This window comes from Salmo salar, chromosome 10 (genome assembly GCF_965601325.2).
Source record: "Salmo salar chromosome 10, fSalSal1, whole genome shotgun sequence".
NCBI lineage: Eukaryota > Metazoa > Chordata > Actinopteri > Salmoniformes > Salmonidae > Salmo > Salmo salar.
Window position 1 is genome coordinate 46,031,423 of NC_138300.1, and position 21,764 is coordinate 46,053,186.

General features: G+C 46.1%; 1 protein-coding gene across 2 annotated transcripts in view; it reads right to left on the reverse strand.

Moving 5' to 3' along the window:
• Nucleotides 1-10,908: 10,908 nt before the first annotated feature.
• The window catches only part of raver2 (ribonucleoprotein, PTB-binding 2), a 230,687-nt gene continuing 219,831 nt past the window's right edge, over nucleotides 10,909-21,764 (reverse strand). The window contains exons 13-15 of one of the 2 annotated variants that reach the window (XM_014123424.3): nucleotides 20,774-20,899; nucleotides 19,325-19,543; nucleotides 10,909-11,749 (exon numbers count right to left, since the gene is read on the reverse strand). In XM_014123424.3, coding sequence (XP_013978899.3) covers nucleotides 11,609-11,749; nucleotides 19,325-19,543; nucleotides 20,774-20,899 — 486 coding nt within the window. In that variant the 3' untranslated portion in view covers nucleotides 10,909-11,608. Of the gene's footprint in view, nucleotides 11,750-19,324; nucleotides 19,544-20,773; nucleotides 20,903-21,764 lie in introns of both variants that reach the window. The other variant, XM_014123423.3, reaches the window with a different exon arrangement.

The following is a 21,764-nucleotide window of genomic DNA, read 5'->3' on the forward strand; positions in this document are numbered from 1 at the left end:
CAAAAAGGGCTTCACAGGCAAGGATATTGCTGCCAGTAAGATTGCACCTAAATCAACCATTTATCGGATCATCAACAACTTCAAGGAGAGCAGTTCAATTGTTGTGAAGAAGGCTTCAGGGTGCCCAAGAAAGTCCAGCAAGCGCCAGGACCGTCTCCTAAAGTTGATTCAGCTGCGGGATTGGGGCACCACCGGTACAGAGCTTGCTCAGGAATGGCAGCCGGCAGGTGTGAGTGCATCTGCACGCACAGTGAGGCGAAGACTTTTGGAGGATGGCCTGGTGTCAAGAAGGGCAGCAAAGAAGCCACTTCTCTCCAGGAAAAACATCAGGGACAGACTGATATTCTGCAAAAGGTACAGGGATTGGACTGCTGAGGACTGGGGTAAAGTCATTTTCTCTGATGAATCCCCTTTCCGATTGTTTGGGGCATCCGGGAAAAAGCTTGTCCGGAGAAGACAAGGTGAGTGCTACCATCAGTCCTGTGTCATGCCAACAGTAAAGCATCCTGAGACCATTCATGTGTGGGGTTGCTTCTCAGCCAAGGGAGTGGGCTCACTCACAATTTTGCCTAAGAACACAGCCATGAATAAAGAATGGTACCAACACATCTTCCGAGAGCAACTTCTCCCAACCATCCAGGAACAGTTTCGTGACGAACAATGCCTTTTCCAGCATGATAGAGCACCTTGCCATAAGGCAAAAGTGATAACTAAGTGGCTCGTGAAACAAAACATTGATATTTTGGGTCCATGGCCAGGAAACTCCCCAGACCTTAATCCCATGAGAACTTGTGGTTAATCCTCAAGAGGCGGGTGGACAAACAAAAACCCACAAATTCTGACAAACTCCAAGCATTGATTATGCAAGAATGGGCTGCCATCAGTCAGGATGTGGCCCAGAAGTTAATTGACAGCATGCCAGGGTGGATTGCAGAGGTCTTGAAAAAGAAGGGTCATCACTGCAAATATTGACTCTTTGCATCAACTTCATGTAATTGTCAATAAAAGCCTTTGACACACTGTAATTATAATTCAGTATTCCATAGTAACATCTAACAAAAATATCTAAAGACACTGAAGCAGCAAACTTTGTGGAAATTAATATTTGTGTCATTCTCAAAACTTTTGGCCACGACTGTACAGCCTTTAAAATGTTTTGTTCAGTCGTAAAGACTTCAGTATTGCAAAGCACACGCACGCACACACGCACGCCCACACACACACACACACACACACACACACACACACACACACACACACACACACACACACACACACACACACACACACACACACACACACACACACACACACGGTTCAGTACCCTAGGCACAGGCTCACTCTTTGTGCTCACCCAGTGTAGTACCAACACTGTTGTGTCAATGCAGCCTACAGACACGTCAAACTAGCTGATTCTCCTACAACACTGACCGTGTACCTTGTTTCCAATCAATATAAAAATACGCCTAGATGTCAACATGCAGAGATGGGCACAACCGATATACAGTACCAGTCGAAAGTTGGGACACACCTACTCATTCAAAGTATTATTATTATTTATTTTTTTTACAATTTTCTACATTGTAGAATAATAGTGACGACATCAAAACTATGAAATAACACATATGGAATCATGTAGTAACCAAAATAGTGTTAACCTCTCTAGGGTATGTGGGACGAAATTGTCCCACCTACTCAACAGCCAGTTTAATCCTGTGGCGCGATATTCAAATACCTTAGAAATGCTATTACTTCAATTTCTCAAACATATGACTATTTTACACCATTTTAAAGACAAGACTCTCGTTAATCTAACCACACTGTCCGATTTCAAAAAGGCTTTACAACGAAAGCAAAACATTAGATTATGTCAGCAGAGTACCCAGCCAGAAATAATCAAACACCCATTTTTCAAGCTAGCATATAATGTCACATAAACCCAAACCACAGCTAAATGCAGCACTAACCTTTGATGATCTTCATCAGATGACACACCTAGGACATTATGTTATACAATACATGCATGTTTTGTTCAATCAAGTTCATATTTATATCAAAAACCAGCTTTTTACATTAGCATGTGACTAGCATTCCCACCGAACACTTCCGGTGAATTTACTAAATTACTCACGATAAACGTTCACAAAAAACATAACAATTATTTTAAGAATTATAGATAGAGAACTCCTATATGCACTCGCTATGTCCGATTTTAAAATAGCTTTTCGGTGAAAGCACATTTTGCAATATTCTGAGTAGATAGCCCGCATCACAGGGCTAGCTATTTAGACACCCAGCAAGTTTAGCACTCACCAAAGTCAGATTAACTATAAGAAAAATGTTATTACCTTTGCTGTTCTTCGTCAGAATGCACTCCCAGGACTTCTACTTCAATAACAAATGTTGGTTTGGTTCAAAATAATCCATAGTTATATCCAAATAGCGGCGTTTTGTTCGTGCGTTCAAGACACTATCTGTAGTGTAAATAAGGGTCACGCGCACGACGCATTTCGTGACAAAAAAATTCTAAATATTCCATTACCGTACTTCGAAGCATGTCAACCGCTGTTTAAAATCAATTTTTATGCAATTTTTCTCGTAAAAAAGCGATAATATTCCGACCGGGAGTGGTGGTTTTCGTTCAAAGAGAGAGAAAGTAAACATTGAGTCGACTCGGGCACGCGCGCCCCTTCCCATTGTCCTCAGATCGGCCACTATCAAAATGCGCTACTGTTTTTCAGCCATGGGCTGCAAAGCCACGATTCAGCTTTCTGGCACCTTCTGAGAGCCTATGGGAGCGTTAGAAAATGTCACGTCATGCCAGAGATCCCCTGTTTTTGTTAGAGATGATCAATAAGGCCATGAAATGGTCAGAGAGAGCGCTTCCTGTTTGGAATCTTCTCAGGTTTTGGCCTGCCAAATGAGTTCTGTTATACTCACAGACACCATTCAAACAGTTTTAGAAACTTTAGGGTGTTTTCTATCCAAATCAAACAATTATATGCATATTGTAGTTACTGGGCAGGAGTAGTAACCAGATTAAATCGGGTACGTTTTTTATCCGGCCGTGCAAATACTGCCCCCTATCCCCAACAGGTTAAACAAATCAAAATATACTGCTCAAAAAAATAAAGGGAACACTTAAACAACACATCCTAGATCTGAATGAATGAAATAATCTTATTAAATTCGTTTTTCTTTACATAGTTGAATGTGCTGACAACAAAATCACACAAAAATAATCAATGGAAATCCAATTTATCAACCCATGGAGGTCTGGATTTGGAGTCACACTCAAAATTAAAGTGGAAAACCACACTACAGGCTGATCCAACTTTGATGTAATGTCCTTAAAACCTGTTGGGGCTAGGGGGCAGTATTGAGAATTTTTAAAAAAATATGTGCCCATTTTTAACTGCCTCCTACACCAACTCAGAAGCTAGAATATGCATATTATTGTTCAGGTTTGGATAGAAACCACTCTGAATTTTCTAAAACTGTTTGAATGGTGTCTGTAAGTATAACAGAACTCATATGGCAGTCAAAACCCTGAGACAAATTCTGACAGGAAGTGGATACCTGATGTGTTGAATTACCTTTAAACCTATGCCATTGAAACACACAGGGGCTTATTAATCTTTGAGCACTTCCTATGGCTTCCACTAGATGTCACCAGTCTTTACAAAGTGTTTTGAGTCTTATACTGTGAGATCTGACCGAACAAGAGCCTTGGAACGGTGGTGGCCAATTAGACTCTGGCGCGCGAGTTCATGTTGGGTACTCTCGTTCCAATACGTTTTAAAAGAGAATGCAATCGTCTGCCTTGAATATTATTCATGTTCTGGTTAAAAAAGGCACTAATGATTTATGCTATACAACGTTTGACATGTTTGAACGAACGTAAATATTTTTTCCCCCCCTCGTTTATGAAGACAAGTCCGGCGGGCATAGATCATGAGATCATGTGCTAACAACACGGAGCTTTTTGGACATAAATTATGAGCTTTTTCGAACAAAACTACATTTGTTATGGACCTGGGATTCCTGGAAGTGACATCTGATGAAGAGAATCAAAGGTAATGGATTATTTACATAGTATTTTCGATTTTAGATCTCTCCAACATGGCGGTTAATCTGTATCGCAAAGCGTATTTTTCTGGGCGCAGTGCTCAGATTATTGCAAAGTGTGATTTCCCAGTAAGGTTATTTTTAAATCAGGCAATCCGGTTGCGTTCAAGAGATGTAAATCTATAATTCTTTGAATGACAATATAATATTTTACCAATGTTTTCGAATAGTAATTATTTAATATGTTGTGCTGATTGACTGGCGGTTATTGGAGGGAAACGATTTCCTCAACATCAACGCCATAGTAAAACGCTGTTTTTGGATATAAATATGAACTTGATAGAACAAAAAATGCATGTATTGTCTAACATAATGTCCTAGGAGTGTCATCTGATGGAGATTGTCAAAGGTTAGTGCATAATTTTAGCTGGTTTTCTGCTTTTGGTGACGCCTGTCTTTGAATTGACAAAACATTACACACAGCTATTGTCAATGTACTCTCCTAACATAATCTAACTTTATGCTTTCGCCGTAAAGCCTTTTTGAAATCGGACAACGTGGTTAGATTAAGGAGATGCTTATCTTTCAAAGGGTGTAAGATAGTTGTATGTTTGAGAAATTTGAATTATGACATTTAATTGTTTTCAAATTTGGCGCTCTTGATATTTCACCTGTTGTTGATAGGGTGTACCAGGGGTGGGACGCTCCCACATAGCCCATAGAGGTTAAAACAAGTCAAAATGAGGCTCAGTAGTGTGTGTGGCCTCCACGTGCCTGTATGACCTCCCTACAACGCCTGGGCATGCTCCTGATGAGGTGGCGGATGGTCTCCTGAGGGATCTCCTCCCAGACCTGCACTAAAGCATCCGCCAACTCCTGGACAGTCTGTGGTGCAACGTGGCGTTGGTGGATGGAGCGAGACATGATGTCCCAGATGTGCTCAATTGGATTCAGGTCTGGGGAACGGGCAGGCCAGTCCATAGCATCAATGCCTTCCTCTTGCAGGAATTGCTGACACACTCCAGCCACATGAGGTCTAGCATTGTCTTGCATTAGGAGGAACCCAGGGCCAACCGCACCAGCATATGGTCTCACAAGGGGTCTGAGGATCTCATCTCGGTACCTAATGGCAGTCAGGCTACCTCTGGCGAGCACATGGAGGGCTGTGCGGCCCCCAAAGAAATGACACCCCACACCATGACTGACCCACCGCCAAACCGGTCATGCTGGAGGATGTTGCAGGCAGCAGAACGTTCTCCACGGTGTCGTGCTCAGTGTGAACTTGCTTTCATCTGTGAAGAGCACAGGGTGTCAGTGGCGAATTTGCCAATCTTGGTGTTCTCTGGCAAATGCCAAACGTCCTGCACGGTGTTGGGCTGTAAGCACAACCCCCACCTGTGGACGTCGGGCCCTCATACCACCCTCACGGAGTCTGTTTCTGACCGTTTGAGCAGACACATGCACATTTGTGGCCTGCTGGAGGTCATTTTGCAGGGCTCTGGCAGTGCTTCTTCTGCTCCTCCTTGCACAAAGGCGGAGGTAGCGGTCCTGCTGCTGGGTTGTTGCCCTCCTACGGCCTCCTCCACGTCTCCTGATGTACTGGCCTGTCTCCTGGTAGCGCGTCCATGCTCTGGACACTACGCTGACAGACACAGCAAACCTTCTTGCCACAGCTCGCATTGATGTGCCATCCTGGATGAGCTGCACTACCTGAGCCACTTGTGTGGGTTGTAGACTCCGTCTCATGCTACCACTAGAGTGAAAGCACCGCCAGCATTCAAAAGTGACCAAAACATCAGCCAGGAAGCATAGGAACTGAGAAGTGGTCTGTGGTTACCACCTGCAGAACCACTCCTTTATTAGGGGTGTCTTGCTAATTGCCTATAATTTTCACCTTTTGCCTATTCCATTTGCACAACAGTATGTGAAATTTATTATCAATCAGTGTTGCTTCCTAAGTGGACAGTTTGATTTCACAGAAGTGTGATTGACTTGGAGTTACATTGTGTTGTTTAAGTGTTCCCTTTATTTTTTTGAGCAGTGTATATATTTAGATTCTTCAAAGTAGCCACCCTTTGCCTTGATAACAGCTTTGCACACTCTTGGCATTCTCTCAACCAGCTTCACCTGAAATGCTTTTCCAACAGTTTTTAAGGAGTTCCCACATATGCTGAGCACTTGGCTGCTTTTCCTTCACTCTGCCGTCCAACTCATCCCAAACAATCCCAATTGGGTTGAGGTCGGGTGATTGTGGAGGCCAGGTCAACTGATGCAGCACTCCATCACTCTCCTTCTTGGTCAAATAGCCCTTACACAGTCTGGAGGTGTGTTGGCTTATTGTCCTGTTGAAAAACAAATGATAGTCCCACTAAGCGCAAACCAGATGGGATGGCTTATCGCTGCAGAATGCGGTGGTAGCCATACTGGTTAAGTGTGCCTTGAATTTTAAATAAATCACAGTGTCACTAGCAAAGTACCCCCACACCATCACATCTCCTCCATGCTTCACTGTGGGAACCACACTTGCGGAGATCATCCGTTCACCTATTCTGCGTCTCACAAAGACATGGCGGTTGAAAACAAAATTCTCAAATTTGGACTAATCAGACCAAAGGACACATTTCCACCGGTCTAATGTCCATTGCTCGTGTTTCTTGGCCCAAGCAAGTCTCTTATTCTTCTTGGTGTCCTGTAGTAGTGGTTTCTTTGCAGCGATTTGACCATGAAGGCTTGTTTCACGCAGTCTCCTCTGAACAGTTAATGTTGATGTGTCTGTTACTTGAACTCTGTGAAGCATTTATTTGGGCTGCAATCTGAGGCTGGTAACACTAATGAACTTATCCTCTGCAGCAGAGGTAACTCTGGGTCTTCCTTTCCTGTGGCGGTCCTCATGAGAACCTGTTTCATCATAGCGCTTGATGGTTTTTGCGACTGCACTTGAAGAAACTTTCAAAGTTCTTGTACTTTTCTGGTTTGACTGACCTTCATGTCTTAAAGTAATGATGGACTGTCGTTTCTCTTTGCTTATTTGAGCTGTTCTAGCCATAATATGGACTTGGTCTTTTACCAAATAGGGCTATCTTCTGTATACCACCTCTACCTTGTCACAACACAACTGATTGTCTCAAACGCATTAAGAAGGAAATAAATTCCACAAGTTAATTTTTAACAAGGCACACCTGTTAATTGAAATGCATTCCAGGTGACTACCTCATGAAGCTAGTTGAGAGAATGCCAAGAGTGTGCAAAGCTGTTATCAAGGCAAAGTGTGGCTACATTGAAGAATCTCAAATATAAAATACATTTGATTTGTTTAACACTTTTTTGGTTACTACATGATTCCATATGTGTTATTTCATAGTAGTGATGTCTTCACTATTATTCTACAATGTAGAAAATAATAAAAATAAAGACCCTTGAATGAGTAGGTGTGTCTAAACTTTTGACTGGTACTGTAGATGGGAAAGCCCTTAACCCTTCAACCTCTGGTCAGGTCACTGGTTCTAGCAAAACTAAAAGCACTCTGGCCTTTGAGGCCAATTCCACTGCTGATTCTCATTCTTCCCCTTTAACCAGGGCTTGCTTTAAAACCTGTAACATCATAAACGGTATACACTGTGTACAAAACACTGCTCTTTCAATCAGTGTAGATTAAGGGGAGGAGACAGGAGTTTTAAGCTTTGCTACAGTTGAGACATGGATTGTGTATGTGTGCCATTCAGAGGGTGAATGGGCAAGACAAAAGATTTAAGTGTCTTTGAACGGTTATGGTAGTAGGTGCCAGGCGCACCAGTTTTAGTGTGTCAAAAAATATGTGTATCGAGAATGGTCCACTACCCAAAACATCCAGCTAATTTGACACACCTGTGGGAAGCATTGGAGTCAACACGGGCCAGCATCCCTATGGAATGCTTTCAACACCTTGTAGAGTCCATACCCCAATGAATTGAGACTATTCTGAGGGCAAGGGGGGGGGGGGGGGGGGGGGTGTGCAAGTCATTATTAGGAAGGTATTCCTAATGTCTGGTATACTCAGTGTACATGCAAGACTACAGGGAACACTTCTAAGAGGAGACAGAGACAGAGAGATGTTCTGCAGAGGTAATGAGGTATCTGTGCTGACTATCATCATAATATTATATGGTAGCAGACCTGGAGCATACCATAAGAGACCTCAGCTAAATGCTCTCTCACTCACTCACTCACTCACTCACTCACTCACTCACTCACTCACTCACTCACTCACTCACTCACTCACTCACTCACTCACTCACTCACTCACTCACTCACACACACAGCAGCCAGACCAGAGGGGGAAAAAAGAGGAATCAAAATGGAACGACAAATGAATAAACACAGACTGTGCTAGCAGCTGGAGCTGTTTTTCTCTCTTTCTCTCCTCTCTCTCTGTCCCTCTCTTTCTCTCCTCTCTATCTGTCCCTCTTTCTCTCCTCTCTCTCTGTCCCTCTCTTTCTCTCCTCTCTTTCTCTCCTCTCTCTCTGTCCCTCTCTTTCTCTCCTCTCTCTCTGTCCCTCTTTCGCTCCTCTCTCTCTGCCCCTCTCTTTCTCTCCTCTCTCTCTGTCCCTCTTTCTCCCCTCTCTCTCTGCCCCTCTCTTTCTCTCCTCTCTCTCTGTCCCTCTTTCTCTCCTCTCTTTCTCTCCTCTCTTTCTCTCTCTCCCACTCTCCTCTCTTTCTTTCTCTCCCACTCTCCTCTTTCTCTCTGTCCCTCTCTTTCTCCCTCTCCCACTCTCCTCCTTTCTTTCTCTCCCACTCTCCTTTCCTCTCTCTCCCACTCTCCTCTCTTTCTTTCTCTCCCTCTCTGCTGTCTGTTCCCCTCATACCTGCCAAAAGCAGGCTATTAACGCACACACAACTTATTCACACACTCACACACAAACTACAGTACACTAAATTCCTATAAAAATCTATGGACCTGCTATTAGGCAAAGAAGGAATATGAGCAGGTCAGAAAACACACAGGCACAGCTCTGCATAGCACTGTGGCACACCCGGTAATGGCTTAGAGAGAAAAGGCTAATTAAATCTGACTACAGACAGACATTATGACCTGCCTTTTACAGATACTGACTGAGACAGCCTCCTACAGTCACGCACGCCGCACGCGCCCCCCCCCCCCCCCCCCCCCACACACACACACACACACACACACACACACACACACACACACACACACACACACACACACACACACACACACACACACACACACACACACATAAATAAAGAAGCTACACACACTTCTAAGCATTGCCTTTTAAAGACGTGGTTGAAGCTAGCAATCAACTGGCTGGAAAGCCAAGTCAAACATACACACACATAGTACAAGTAAAAGTATGGCTCTAAGCCAGTGTAACACAGCACTGAAAGGGATTTAAATATGTTACAGCTTGGCCCGTTAAGAGCATAATATATGACACCACTAAAAACATCAGTGCTTCAAATCAAGTCACGTGACACAGGAGAACGCTGCTTTTTCAACTCAGAGTGGAGGATAAAAACAGACAGATTAGAGAGAGACTGGGGATCAGATAGAGAGAAAAGGAGAGGAAGAAAGATGAAAAGAGAGAAAGAAACTGACAGTTTGATTGATTGTAGCACACTACACATTGAGTGGTAATGCCCTTGTATGCCCTCATGTTGGCATTGTGATATTAGTTGGTACAGTAGCTGTTGTTATTGCCTGGGTCTAAGGCTGAAGACCTGTGCCAGTACTTAACATGGTGCTAAAGCCCTCATCCCATGCCCTTCGTACCTCTAAAACCCCCCCTGTCAGTCCACAAGGGTTGGGTTTCAGTGCCTTTTCACTTTCACTGTACCACAGGGGTAGGCAAGCCTGGTCCTGAAGTGCCGCAGGCACGTTTTTGATGTAACCGACCTGGAAGACCAGATGTGTTGAATTTAGTCAATCACTGAACTGATCAATTAGCTCAGTTGGTCAGCTGTGGTGCCTAGTTGGAACAAAATCCTACAGTACCTTTAGCACTCCAGGAAAAGGGTTGCCTACCCCTGCTGTACCACATGAATCTCAAGGTGATTCATTTAAATTCCATTCATGGCTTGATGAAAATTGCCGGTTATTTTTATAGATAGGCTTCTATCTTTTTACTTTCTGAATTGACTGAATCAAAATGGAAATTACTCCAATCTCTGAGATAATTCAACATGGCTACTCTCCTGTTTCCTGTTTCATTTCTAATGGCAGTATTAAAGCGTTGGTTGGTTTGTGTCTCCACAGCGCTTCCCATCCAGAAAAGTCATTTAAAAAACAGCAGAAAAAGAAGAGGGGAGCCTGGGAACCTCTTCTGTTCCTCGACTGAGCCACTGTTCAATGGCCCCTACAGAAAACGACAGCCATTATAAACAGTGGAAGGTTTCCACCCTGTAGGTATCATACACAGAGCCATAAGAAGAAGGCCAAGGTCTTGGAAATGTCCATCCCCTAGCTAGTTATAATACATGGCTATATCGACCCAAAGAAGTGTCCACTCAGTGACTATTGTCATGTCTATAAGGTACCAAGTTAGGTGTCCATTCATTTGCTAGTACACCAGACCAATGGGAGCCTATAAGTGTCCATTGTTCAAGGTTAAAAGCAGTGATTAGACATCCGTCTCCCTGTGTATCTGAGTTTCCAGGGTAGCCCTGCCTTCTTCTACCCTGCTAATGGCTGATCACTCCTACACTTACGACACAACACGCCGCACGCCCCCCCCCACCGCCCCCCCCCCCCCACACACACACACACACACACACACACACACACACACACACACCACACACACACACACACACACACACACACACACACACACACACACACACACACACACACACACACACACACACACACACACACACACACACACACACACACACACACACTACATCAAGGTCTCCACAAAGAGAGAGATAAAAGGAGAGCTTAGGTGATCAGAAAAAGAGAAAGACACTGAGGAAGAGAAAAACACGTCAGTTACAGTGAGTCATCAAATCAACTCTGTCTGCAACACTGGCCAGTTTCCCCCGTTTGTAGAAAAGCGCACAGAGAGATTAGAAACTGAGTGATAGAAACAGAGAGAGAGAGAAACCTGACTACACACTGACTGGCCTTCAACAAGGCAGACCGACTGACTGGCAGAATGACTGACCCTAAAATACAGAAGCAGCTCACATACATTAGAAACAATGTACAGAGATTATTAGTCAACGAAACATTTACACCAACTGAGTTAAGAGTTAAGGCTTGAACAGGACAAAAGCAACATAGTGTGTGTGTGTGTGTGTGTGTGTGTGTGTGTGTGTGTGTGTGTGTGTGTGTGTGTGTGTGTGTGTGTGTGTGTGTGTGTGTGTGTGTGTGTGTGTGTGTGTGTGTGTGTGTGTGTGTGTGTGTGTGTGTGTGTGTGTGTGTGTGTGTGTATATACCAACATCATAGAACACTAAAGCTGAGACTGTGTATGTACTGTATGGTTTAGGAGATAGGGTGCAGGGGTTCAGAGAGAGGGAGGTCAGAGGTCATCTCTAGATCCTCTTCTTCTTGAAGTAGTCAGCGTACTGACCCCCCAGCCCCTGGGAGTGCTGCCCCACGTACGCCCCCTCTGATGTCATATTGTGCACCGCCAAGTGAGGGTACTCCCGCTTCTGCCCCCGAGTCGTCTGATTCTGGAGAGAGAGAGAGAGAGAGAGAGAGAGAGAGAGAGAGAGAGAGAGAAGATCATCAAAGATCTCAGTCACCCGAGCCACAGCCTGTTCACCCCGCTACCATCTAGAAGGTGGAGAAAGTACAGGTGTATCAAAGCTGGGACTGAGAGACTGAAAAACAGCTTAATCACTACCGGCTACTACCTGGTACTCTGCCCTGCACCTCAGAGACTGCTGCCCTATGTACATAGTCATTGAACACTGGTCACTTTAATAATGTTTACTGTTTTATCGACTTGATATGTATATACTGTATTCTAGTCATGGCTCATCTTATATAGCTACTGCTGTACATAACGTTTCTATTCATATACTGTCCACACTGTCAATACACACCATTTATACATGTTCACTTCTATTCCAGACTCTGACATTGCTTGTTCTGATATTTCTTATTTATGTAAATGACGATACCACTCAAATATATCCAGACGATACCGCCCCAATAGATCCAGATGATACCGCCCCAATAGATCCAGATCATACCGCCCCAATATATCCACAGACGATATCTCCCCAATAGACCCAGACGATACCGCCCTAACATATCCAGATGATACCGCCCCAATAGGTCCACAGACGATACCGCCCCAATAGATCCAGATGATACCGCCCCAATAGATCCAGACGATACCGCCCCAATATATCCACAGGCGATACCGCCCCAATAGATCCACAGATAATACCGCTCCAAAATATCCAGACGATACCACCCCAATAGATCCAGATGATACCGCCCCAATAGACCCAGACGATACCGCCCTAACAGATCCAGACGATACCGCCCCAATAGATCCACAGACAATACCGCCCCAATAGATCCAGACGATACCGCCCCAATATATCCACAGGCGATACCGCCCCAATAGATCCACAGATAATACCGCTCCAATATATCCAGACGATACCACCCCAATAGATCCAGATGATACCGCCCCAATAGACCCAGACGATACCGCCCTAACAGATCCAGACGATACCGCCCCAATATATCCACAGACAATACCGCTCCAATATATCCAGACGATACCGCCCCAATATATCCAGACGATACCGACCCAATAGATCCACAGACGATACTGACCCAAAAGAGCCACAGACGATACTGCCCCAACAGATCCACAGACGATACCGCCTCAATAGGTACACAGACGACACCGTCCTAATAGATCCAGACGATACCGGCCCCAATATGTCCAGACGATACCGACCCAATAGAGCCAAACGATACCGACCCAATAGATCCAGACGATATCGCCCCAAAATATCTAGACGATACCGACCCAATGGGTCCACAGACGAAACCGCCCCAATATATCCAGACGACACCAAACCAATAGATCCACAGACGATACCGCCCCAACAGATCCATATTCGATACCGCCCCAATAGATCCAGATGATACCGCCCCAAGATATCCACAGACGATACCGCCCCAATAGGTCCACAGACGATACCGCCCCAATAGATCAAGATGATACCGCCCCAATAGACCCAGACGATACCGCAATAACATATCCAGACGATACCGCCCTGACATATCCAGACGATACCGCCCCAATAGATCCACAGACGATACCGCTCCAATATATCCAGATGATACCGCCCCAATAGATCCAGATGATACCACCCCAATATATCCAGACGATACCGCCCCAATAGATCCACAGACAATACCGCTCCAATATATCCAGACGATACCACCCCAATAGATCCAGATGATACCGCCCCAATAGACCCAGACGATACCGCCCTAACAGATCCAGACGATACCGCCCCAATAGATCCACAGACAATACCGCTCCAATATATCCAGACGATACCGCCCCAATATATCCAGACGATACCGACCCAATAGATCCACAGACGATACTGACCCAAAAGAGCCACAGACGATACTGCCCCAACAGATCCACAGACGATACCGCCTCAATAGGTACACAGACGACACCGTCCTAATAGATCCAGACGATACCGGCCCCAATATGTCCAGACGATACCGACCCAATAGAGCCAAACGATACCGACCCAATAGATCCAGACGATATCGCCCCAATATATCTAGACGATACCGACCCAATAGATCCACAGACAAAACCACCCCAATATATCCAGACGACACCAAACCAATAGATCCACAGACGATACCGCCCCAACAGATCCATATTCGATACCGCCCCAATAGATCCAGATGATACCGCCCCAAGATATCCACAGACGATACCACCCCAATAGGTCCACAGACGATACCGCCCCAATAGATCAAGATGATACCGCCCCAATAGACCCAGACGATACCGCCCTAACATATCCAGACGATACCGCCCTGACATATCCAGACGATACCGCCCCAATAGATCCACAGACGATACCGCTCCAATATATCAAGACGATACTGCCCCAATAGATCCAGATGATACCACCCCAATATATCCAGACGATACCGCCCCAATAGATCCACAGACAATACCGCTCCAATATATCCCGACGATACCGCCCCAATAGATCCAGATGATACCGCCCCAATATATCCAGACGATACCGCCCCAATAGATCCACAGACAATACCGCTCCAATATATCCCGACGATACCGCCCCAATAGATCCAGATGATACCGCCTCAATATATCCAGACGATACCGACCCAATAGATCCACAGACGATACTGACCCAATAGAGCCACAGACGATACTGCCCCAACAGATCCACAGACGATACCGCCCCAATAGGTACACAGACGACACCGCCCTAATAGATCCAGACGATACCGGCCCCAATATGTCCAGACGATACCGACCCAATAGATCCACAGACGAAACCACCCCAATATATCCAGACGACACCAAACCAATAGATCCACAGACGATACCGCCCCAACAGATCCACATTCGATACCGCCCCAATAGATCCAGACGATACCGCCCCAAGATATCCACAGACGATACCGCCCCAATAGATCCAGACGATACCGCCCCAAGATATCCACAGACGATACCGCCCCAATAGGTCCACAGACGATACCGCCCCAATAGATCAAGATGATACCGCCCCAATAGACCCAGACGATACCGCCCTAACATATCCAGACGATACCGCCCCAATAGATCCACAGACGATACCGCTCCAATATATCCAGACGATACCGCCCCAATAGATCCAGATGATACCACCCCAATATATCCAGATGATACCGACCCAATAGATCCACAGACGATACCGACCCAATAGATCCACAGACGATGCCGCCCCAACAGATCCACAGACGATATCGCACCAATAGATCCAGACCATAACGCCCCAATATATCCAGACGATACCAACCCAATAGATCCACAGACGATACCACCCCAATAGACCCACAGACGATACCGCCACAATAGACCCAGACGATACCGCCCCAATATATCCACAGACGATACCGCCCCAACAGATCAGATGATACAGCCCCAATATATCCAGACGATACTGCCCCAATATATCCACAGACGATACCGCCCCAATAGGTCCACAGACGATACCGCCCCAATATATCCACAGACGATACCGCCCCAATAGGTCCACAGACGATACCGCCCCAATAGATCCAGATGATACCGCCCCAATAGAGCCAGACGATACCGCCCTAACATATCCAGACGATACCGCCCCAATATAGCCAAAGACGATACCACTCAAATATATCCAGATGATACCGCCCCAATAGATCCAGACGACACCGCCTCAATAGATCCAGACGACACCGCCCCAATATATCCACAGACGATACCGCCCCAATAGGTCCACAGATGATACCGCCCCAATAGATCCACAGACGATACCGCCCCAATAGATCCAGACGACACCGCCCCAATAGATCCAGACGATACCACCCCAATAGATCCAGACGATACCGCCCCAATATATCCACAGACGATACCGCCCCAATAGGTCCACAGATGATACCGCCCCAATAGATCCACAGACGATACCGCCCCAATAGATCCAGACGACACCGCCCCAATAGATCCAGACGATACCACCCCAATAGATCCAGACGATACCGCCCCAATATATCCACAGACGATACCGCCCCAATAGGTCCACAGACGATACCGCCCCAATAGATCCAGACGACACCGTCCCAATAGATCCAGTCGATACCGCCCCAATAGATCTACAGACGATGTAAGGGAAGACCCCCATGAAATGGACAAAATAGAATGGGAACATATTGGCACTGCACGAATCATACACACAATGCACAATACCACCCAATTTGGTCCACATTCATCCAAATCATATTGCAAATTTAATTTGGCAAATGCCAAGTGTCACACCCCAAAAATCCTATAGATGGCGAGTGCGCTCCACCATGAATTTTCACATTGCAAATGTAACACAAGTCAACACCCAAGAGTAAAATTTAGAAAATATGATTTTTTTTCTTTCGGCAAAAGCACATTTTGCAATATTCTGAGTAGATAGCTCGCCATCACGGGCTAGCTAATTTGACACTCACCAAACTCAGATTTACTATAAGAAAACTACTATAATTGTTTGATTTGGATAGAAAATACCCTAAAGTTTCTAAAACTGTTTGAATGGTGTCTGTGAGTATAACATAACTCATTTGGCAGGCAAAAAACTGAGATGGTTTCATGCAGGAAGTGGCCTGTCTGACAAGGTGTCGTTCTTCTTGTCTCTGTTTATTGAAGAGTGAGGATCTTAGCTGTCCCGTGACACTTCCTACGGCTGCCATAGGGGCTGTAATACCAACATGTTTCAAGCAGACCACCATAGTCCCTGTGCCCAAGAACACAAAGGCAACCTGCCTAAATGACTACAGACCCGTAGCACTCACGTCCGTAGCCATAAAATGCTTTGAAAGGCTGGTAATGGCTCACATCAACACCATTATCCCAGAAACCCTAGACCCACCAGAATTTGCATACCGCCCCAACAGATCCACAGATGATGCAATCTCTATTGCACTCCACACTGCCCTTTCCCACCTGGACAAAAGGAACACATGTGAGAATGCTATTCATTGACTACAGCTCAACGTTCAACACCATAGTAAACTCAAAGCTCATCACTAAGCTAAGGATCCTGGGACTAAACACCTCCCTCCGCAACTGGATCCTGGACTTCCTGACGGGCCTGCCCCAGGTGGTGAGGGTAGGTAGCAACACATCTGCCACGCTGATCCTCAACACTGGAGCTCCCCAGGGGTGCGTGCTCAGCCCCCTCCTGTACTCCCTGTTCACCCACAACTGCATGGCCAGGCACGACTGCAACACCATCATTAAGTTTGCAGATGACACAACAGTGGTAGGCTTGATCACCGACAACGACGAGACAGCCTATAGGGAGGAGGTCAGAGACCTGGCCGGGTGGTGCCAGAATAACAACCTATCCCTCAGCGTAACCAAGACTAAGGAGATGATTGTGGACTACAGGAAAAGGAGGACTGAGCACGCCCCCATTCTCATCGACAGGGCTGTAGTGGAGCAGGTTGAGAACTTCAAGTTCCTTGGTGTCTACATCAACAACAAACTAGAATGGTCCAAACACACCAAGACAGTCGTAAAGAGGGCACGACAAGGCCTATTCCCCCTCAGGAAACTAAAGATTTGGCATGGGTCCTGAGATCCTCAAAAGGTTCTACAGCTGCAACATCAAGAGCATCCTGACTGGTTGGTATCACTGCCTGGTACGGCAATTGCTCGGCCTCCGACCGCAAGGCACTACAGAGGGTAGTGCGTACGGCCCAGTACATCACTAAGCTACCTACCATCCAGGACCTCTACACCAGGCGGTGTTAGAGGAAGGCCCTAAAAATTGTCAAAGACACCAGCCACCCCAGTCATAGACTGTTCTCTCTACTACCGCATGGCAAGCGGTACCGGAGTGCCAAGTCTAGGACAAAAAGGCTTCTCAACAGTTTTTATCCCCAAGCCATAAGACTCCTGAACAGGTAATCAAATGGCTACCCGGACTATTTGCATTGTGTGCCCCCCAACCCCTCTTTTACGCCGCTTCTTATCATATATGCTTGTCACTTTAACTATGCATTCATGTGCATACTATCTCAGTTGGGCCGACCAACCAGTGCTCCCGCACATTGGCTAACCGGGCTATCTGCGTTGTGTCCCCACCCACCCACCAACCACCACCCGCCAACCCTTCTTTTTCGCTACTGCTACTCTCTGTTCATCATATATGCATCGTCACTTTAACCATATGTACATACTACCTCAATCAGCCTGACTAACCGGTGTCTGTATGTAGCCTCGCTACTGTATATAGCCTCACTACTTTTATCTTTCACTGTCATTTTTTACTGTTTTATTTCTTTACTTACCTATTGTTCACCTAATACCTTTTTTTGCACTATTGGTTAGAGCAGTAAGTAAGCATTTCACTGTAAGGTCTACACCTGATGTATTCGGCGCAGGTGACAAATAAACTTTGATTTGCCTGCCTTGACCTGTCATTTACCTGCCCCGGTGTTTACAATAAACATTGTTACTTCACACAGCCTGCACTTGGGTCTTAGCTTGATTCCTGATAATTAAGAAGGAAAGAAATTCCACAAAATAACTTTTAACAAGGCACACCTGTTAATTGTAATGCATTCCAGGGGACTACCTCAGGAAGCTGGTTGAGAGAATGCCAAAAGTGTGCAAAGCTGTCAAGGCAAAGGGTTACTACATGATATATTTTCATTTGTTTAACACTTTTTCTTGGTTACAACATGATTCTATGTGTTATTTCATCATGTTGATGTCTTCACTATTATTTTACAATGTAGAAAATAGTAAAAATAAAGAAAAACCCTTCAATGAGTAGGTGTGTCTGAATTTTTGACTGGTACTGTAGATGTAACTCTTGGTAGAGCATGGTGTTTGCAACGCCAGGGTTGTGGGTTCGATTCCCACGGGGGGCCAGTACAGAAAAGAAAAGTATGAAATGTATGCATTCACTACTGTAAGTCGCTCTGGATAAGAGTGTCTGCTAAAATGAAAAACAAAAAAAACAAAAAAAATACATGAGTTCAGCTCAAGTCTCTGAGTAAATCCTCCCACTAGGCTGTCTGCTCATCTCAGCTCATTCTCCTAATCTCCCACGCTCAAACGTCACACACTGCTACTACAGCCGTCCAGGATAATGCATCTAGTACCACTACAAATCTCTTGTCGACAGATGCAGGTAACATAAATGGTAGTAGCATCTGTCGACAGACTGTGGGATGGACAACTTATGTCACTGATTATTTGGACAAATCACAATTTCACAGATGCTTGTATCTTTTGAATTTTGTAAGGGGACATTTGGCCTCTAGACTTGCCAGAACTCCTAGTACTGGCTCTACACTGGGACTACCCCTTACTTATATCACTGTAGAAAGTTTAAATATAGCAGTTGTATTGGTTCTCTAACTTCCATGGTGTTCCTGGAGTTTGGCCATAATGAGTACGGTGTCTCTGACGGAAAGATCATCACCATCAACATCCTCTTAATCATCCTCATCATCATCAACATCATGTGACTTACGTAGTAGTACTGGTTCCATTCATTGGTGGCTTGGGTGTGGGCACTCTGGATGTGTGTGGTGGAGCTGGGTGGGTGTGTGGCGTGAGGTGGCGCGGCCATGAAGCCTGACATCATAGGCATGGGGCTGTAGGCTGGCAGGACCGCGGTGGGCAGCACCGACTGGGCACCGTTACTGACCGCATGGAGAGACACACCCAGCGACTTACACACATCAGCCTCCTAGCAGACAGAGAGAGAGAAAGAAAACGAACACACACACAGTTAACGAACGCATGGAGAAACTCACTCAGGGCCTTACTCACCTCCAACTCCTATTATTACACACACACACACACACACACATACTCACACACACACACACACACACACACACACACACACACACACACACCACATACTCACATACACACCGGCCTTCCTTAGTCTTATGACGCGACACCTGCTGTGGTGTGGACAGACAGTCTCTCACAGCAGGATATCTGTGTCCTGGGTTGGGGTGAGGAGTGTCATGCTCCCCAAATAAACACACCAGCATCTAAATACCACAGGCCTTCCACACCGGGGGGTCACTGACATACTACTACGATAGATTACACCCCAGGAGGGAGCATAAGAAGGGTACAGGGAAGGGTTATAGGAAGGGGTAGCTTGGGTAGGAGAGCGGTGGTCACTAAAGTCAACCAGAGAGAGACATGACAAGAATGGGATATAGTGTGAGCTGGGGTATGAGGTTACAGCCAGGGATTGGACAGTGTTAGATGAAAGCTGGGACATGGGAGTCCAAGGTACAGGCTAAGTGATGATGTTAGTGCGTATTACATCTAGAGAAAGAAGGGGGAGTAGGGTGTGTTTCGGTGGGCACTGGTGTACCCTAATAGTGTACCCTTATACATAGAGAAGATAGATTGGGGTCGTGAACTCTCTGGAACATTGGGTTGGAGGTGTTGACTAGCTAGGGTTTGGACATCTGGGCTGTGGCTTTTGGAATGTGACTGTGTGTCTTAACAGTGACATTCTGCACTGCGTCTTAACAGTGACATTCTGCGCTGCGTCTTAACAGTGACATTGTGCGCTGCGTCTTAACAGTGACATTATGTGCTGCGTCTTAACAATGACATTCTGCACTGCGTCTTAACAGTGACATTCTGCACTGCGTCTTAACAGTGACATTCTGCACTGCGTCTCAACAGTGACATTCTGCACTGCGTCTCAACAGTGACATTCTGCACTGCGTCTCAACAGTGTCATTCTGCGCTGCGTCTCAACAGTGTCATTCTGCGCTGCGTCTCAACAGTGTCATTCTGCGCTGCGTCTCAACAGTGACATCGTGCGCTGCGTCTCAACAGTGACATCGTGCGCTGCGTCTCAACAGTGACATTGTGCTCTGCGTCTTAACAGTGACATTGTGCTCTGCGTCTTAACAGTGACATTGTGTACTGTGCTGTGTACCTTGGTTGGGTCTCTGTGTTGGTAGACCTGGGGAGGTGGCTGGGTCATAGGAGGCTGACAATAGTACTGACTGACAGCCTGCATGTAGGAGCTGTAATCCCCATAGGACGGCACCGCCGCCACAGCCTGCTGGAACACAACAGGGATATGTTACACACACACACACACACACACGCACACGCACACGCACACACAGGCACACACACACACAGGCACAAACGCACACGCGCACACACACATTTCCCTACACAGGCAGGCAGGTGGATAAGTGGGAGTCAGTGGGCATGAGGCAGTCATATGCAGAAACACACAAACTTCTAAGACTGAACTCCGTGAAGGGCGATAGTTCTGCTTCACGGGTAACGTTTCATGTCGGATGACAGCATATGTGAGATGTGCATGTGTGTTGAAGGCAGTTATTGTATCACCTGTGTGTCTTGACCCTGAGGTGCCAGATACCGTGTGTGTCGTGACCCTGAGGTGCCAGATACCGTGTGTGTCGTGACCCTGAGGTGCCAGGTACCGTGTGTGTCTTGACCCTGAGGTGCCAGGTACCGTGTGTGTCGTGACCCTGAGGTGCCAGGTACCGTGTGTGTCTTGACCCTGAGGTGCCAGGTACCGTGTGTGTCTTGACCCTGAGGTGCCAGATACCGTGTGTGTCGTGAACCTTAGGTGACAGGTACCGTGTGTGTCTTGACCCTGAGGTGACAGATACAGTGTGTGTCGTGACCCTGAGGTGCCAGATACCGTGTGTTTCGTGACCCTTAGGTGACAGATACCGTGTGTGTCGTGACCCTGAGGTGCCAGATACAGTGTGTGTCGTGACCCTGAGGTGCCAGGTACCGTGTGTGTCGTGACACTGAGGTGCCAGATACCGTGTGTGTCGTGACCCTGAGGTGCCAGATACAGTGTGTGTCGTGACCCTGAGGTGCCAGATACAGTGTGTGTCGTGACCCTGAGGTGACAGGTACCGTGTGTGTCTTGACCCTGA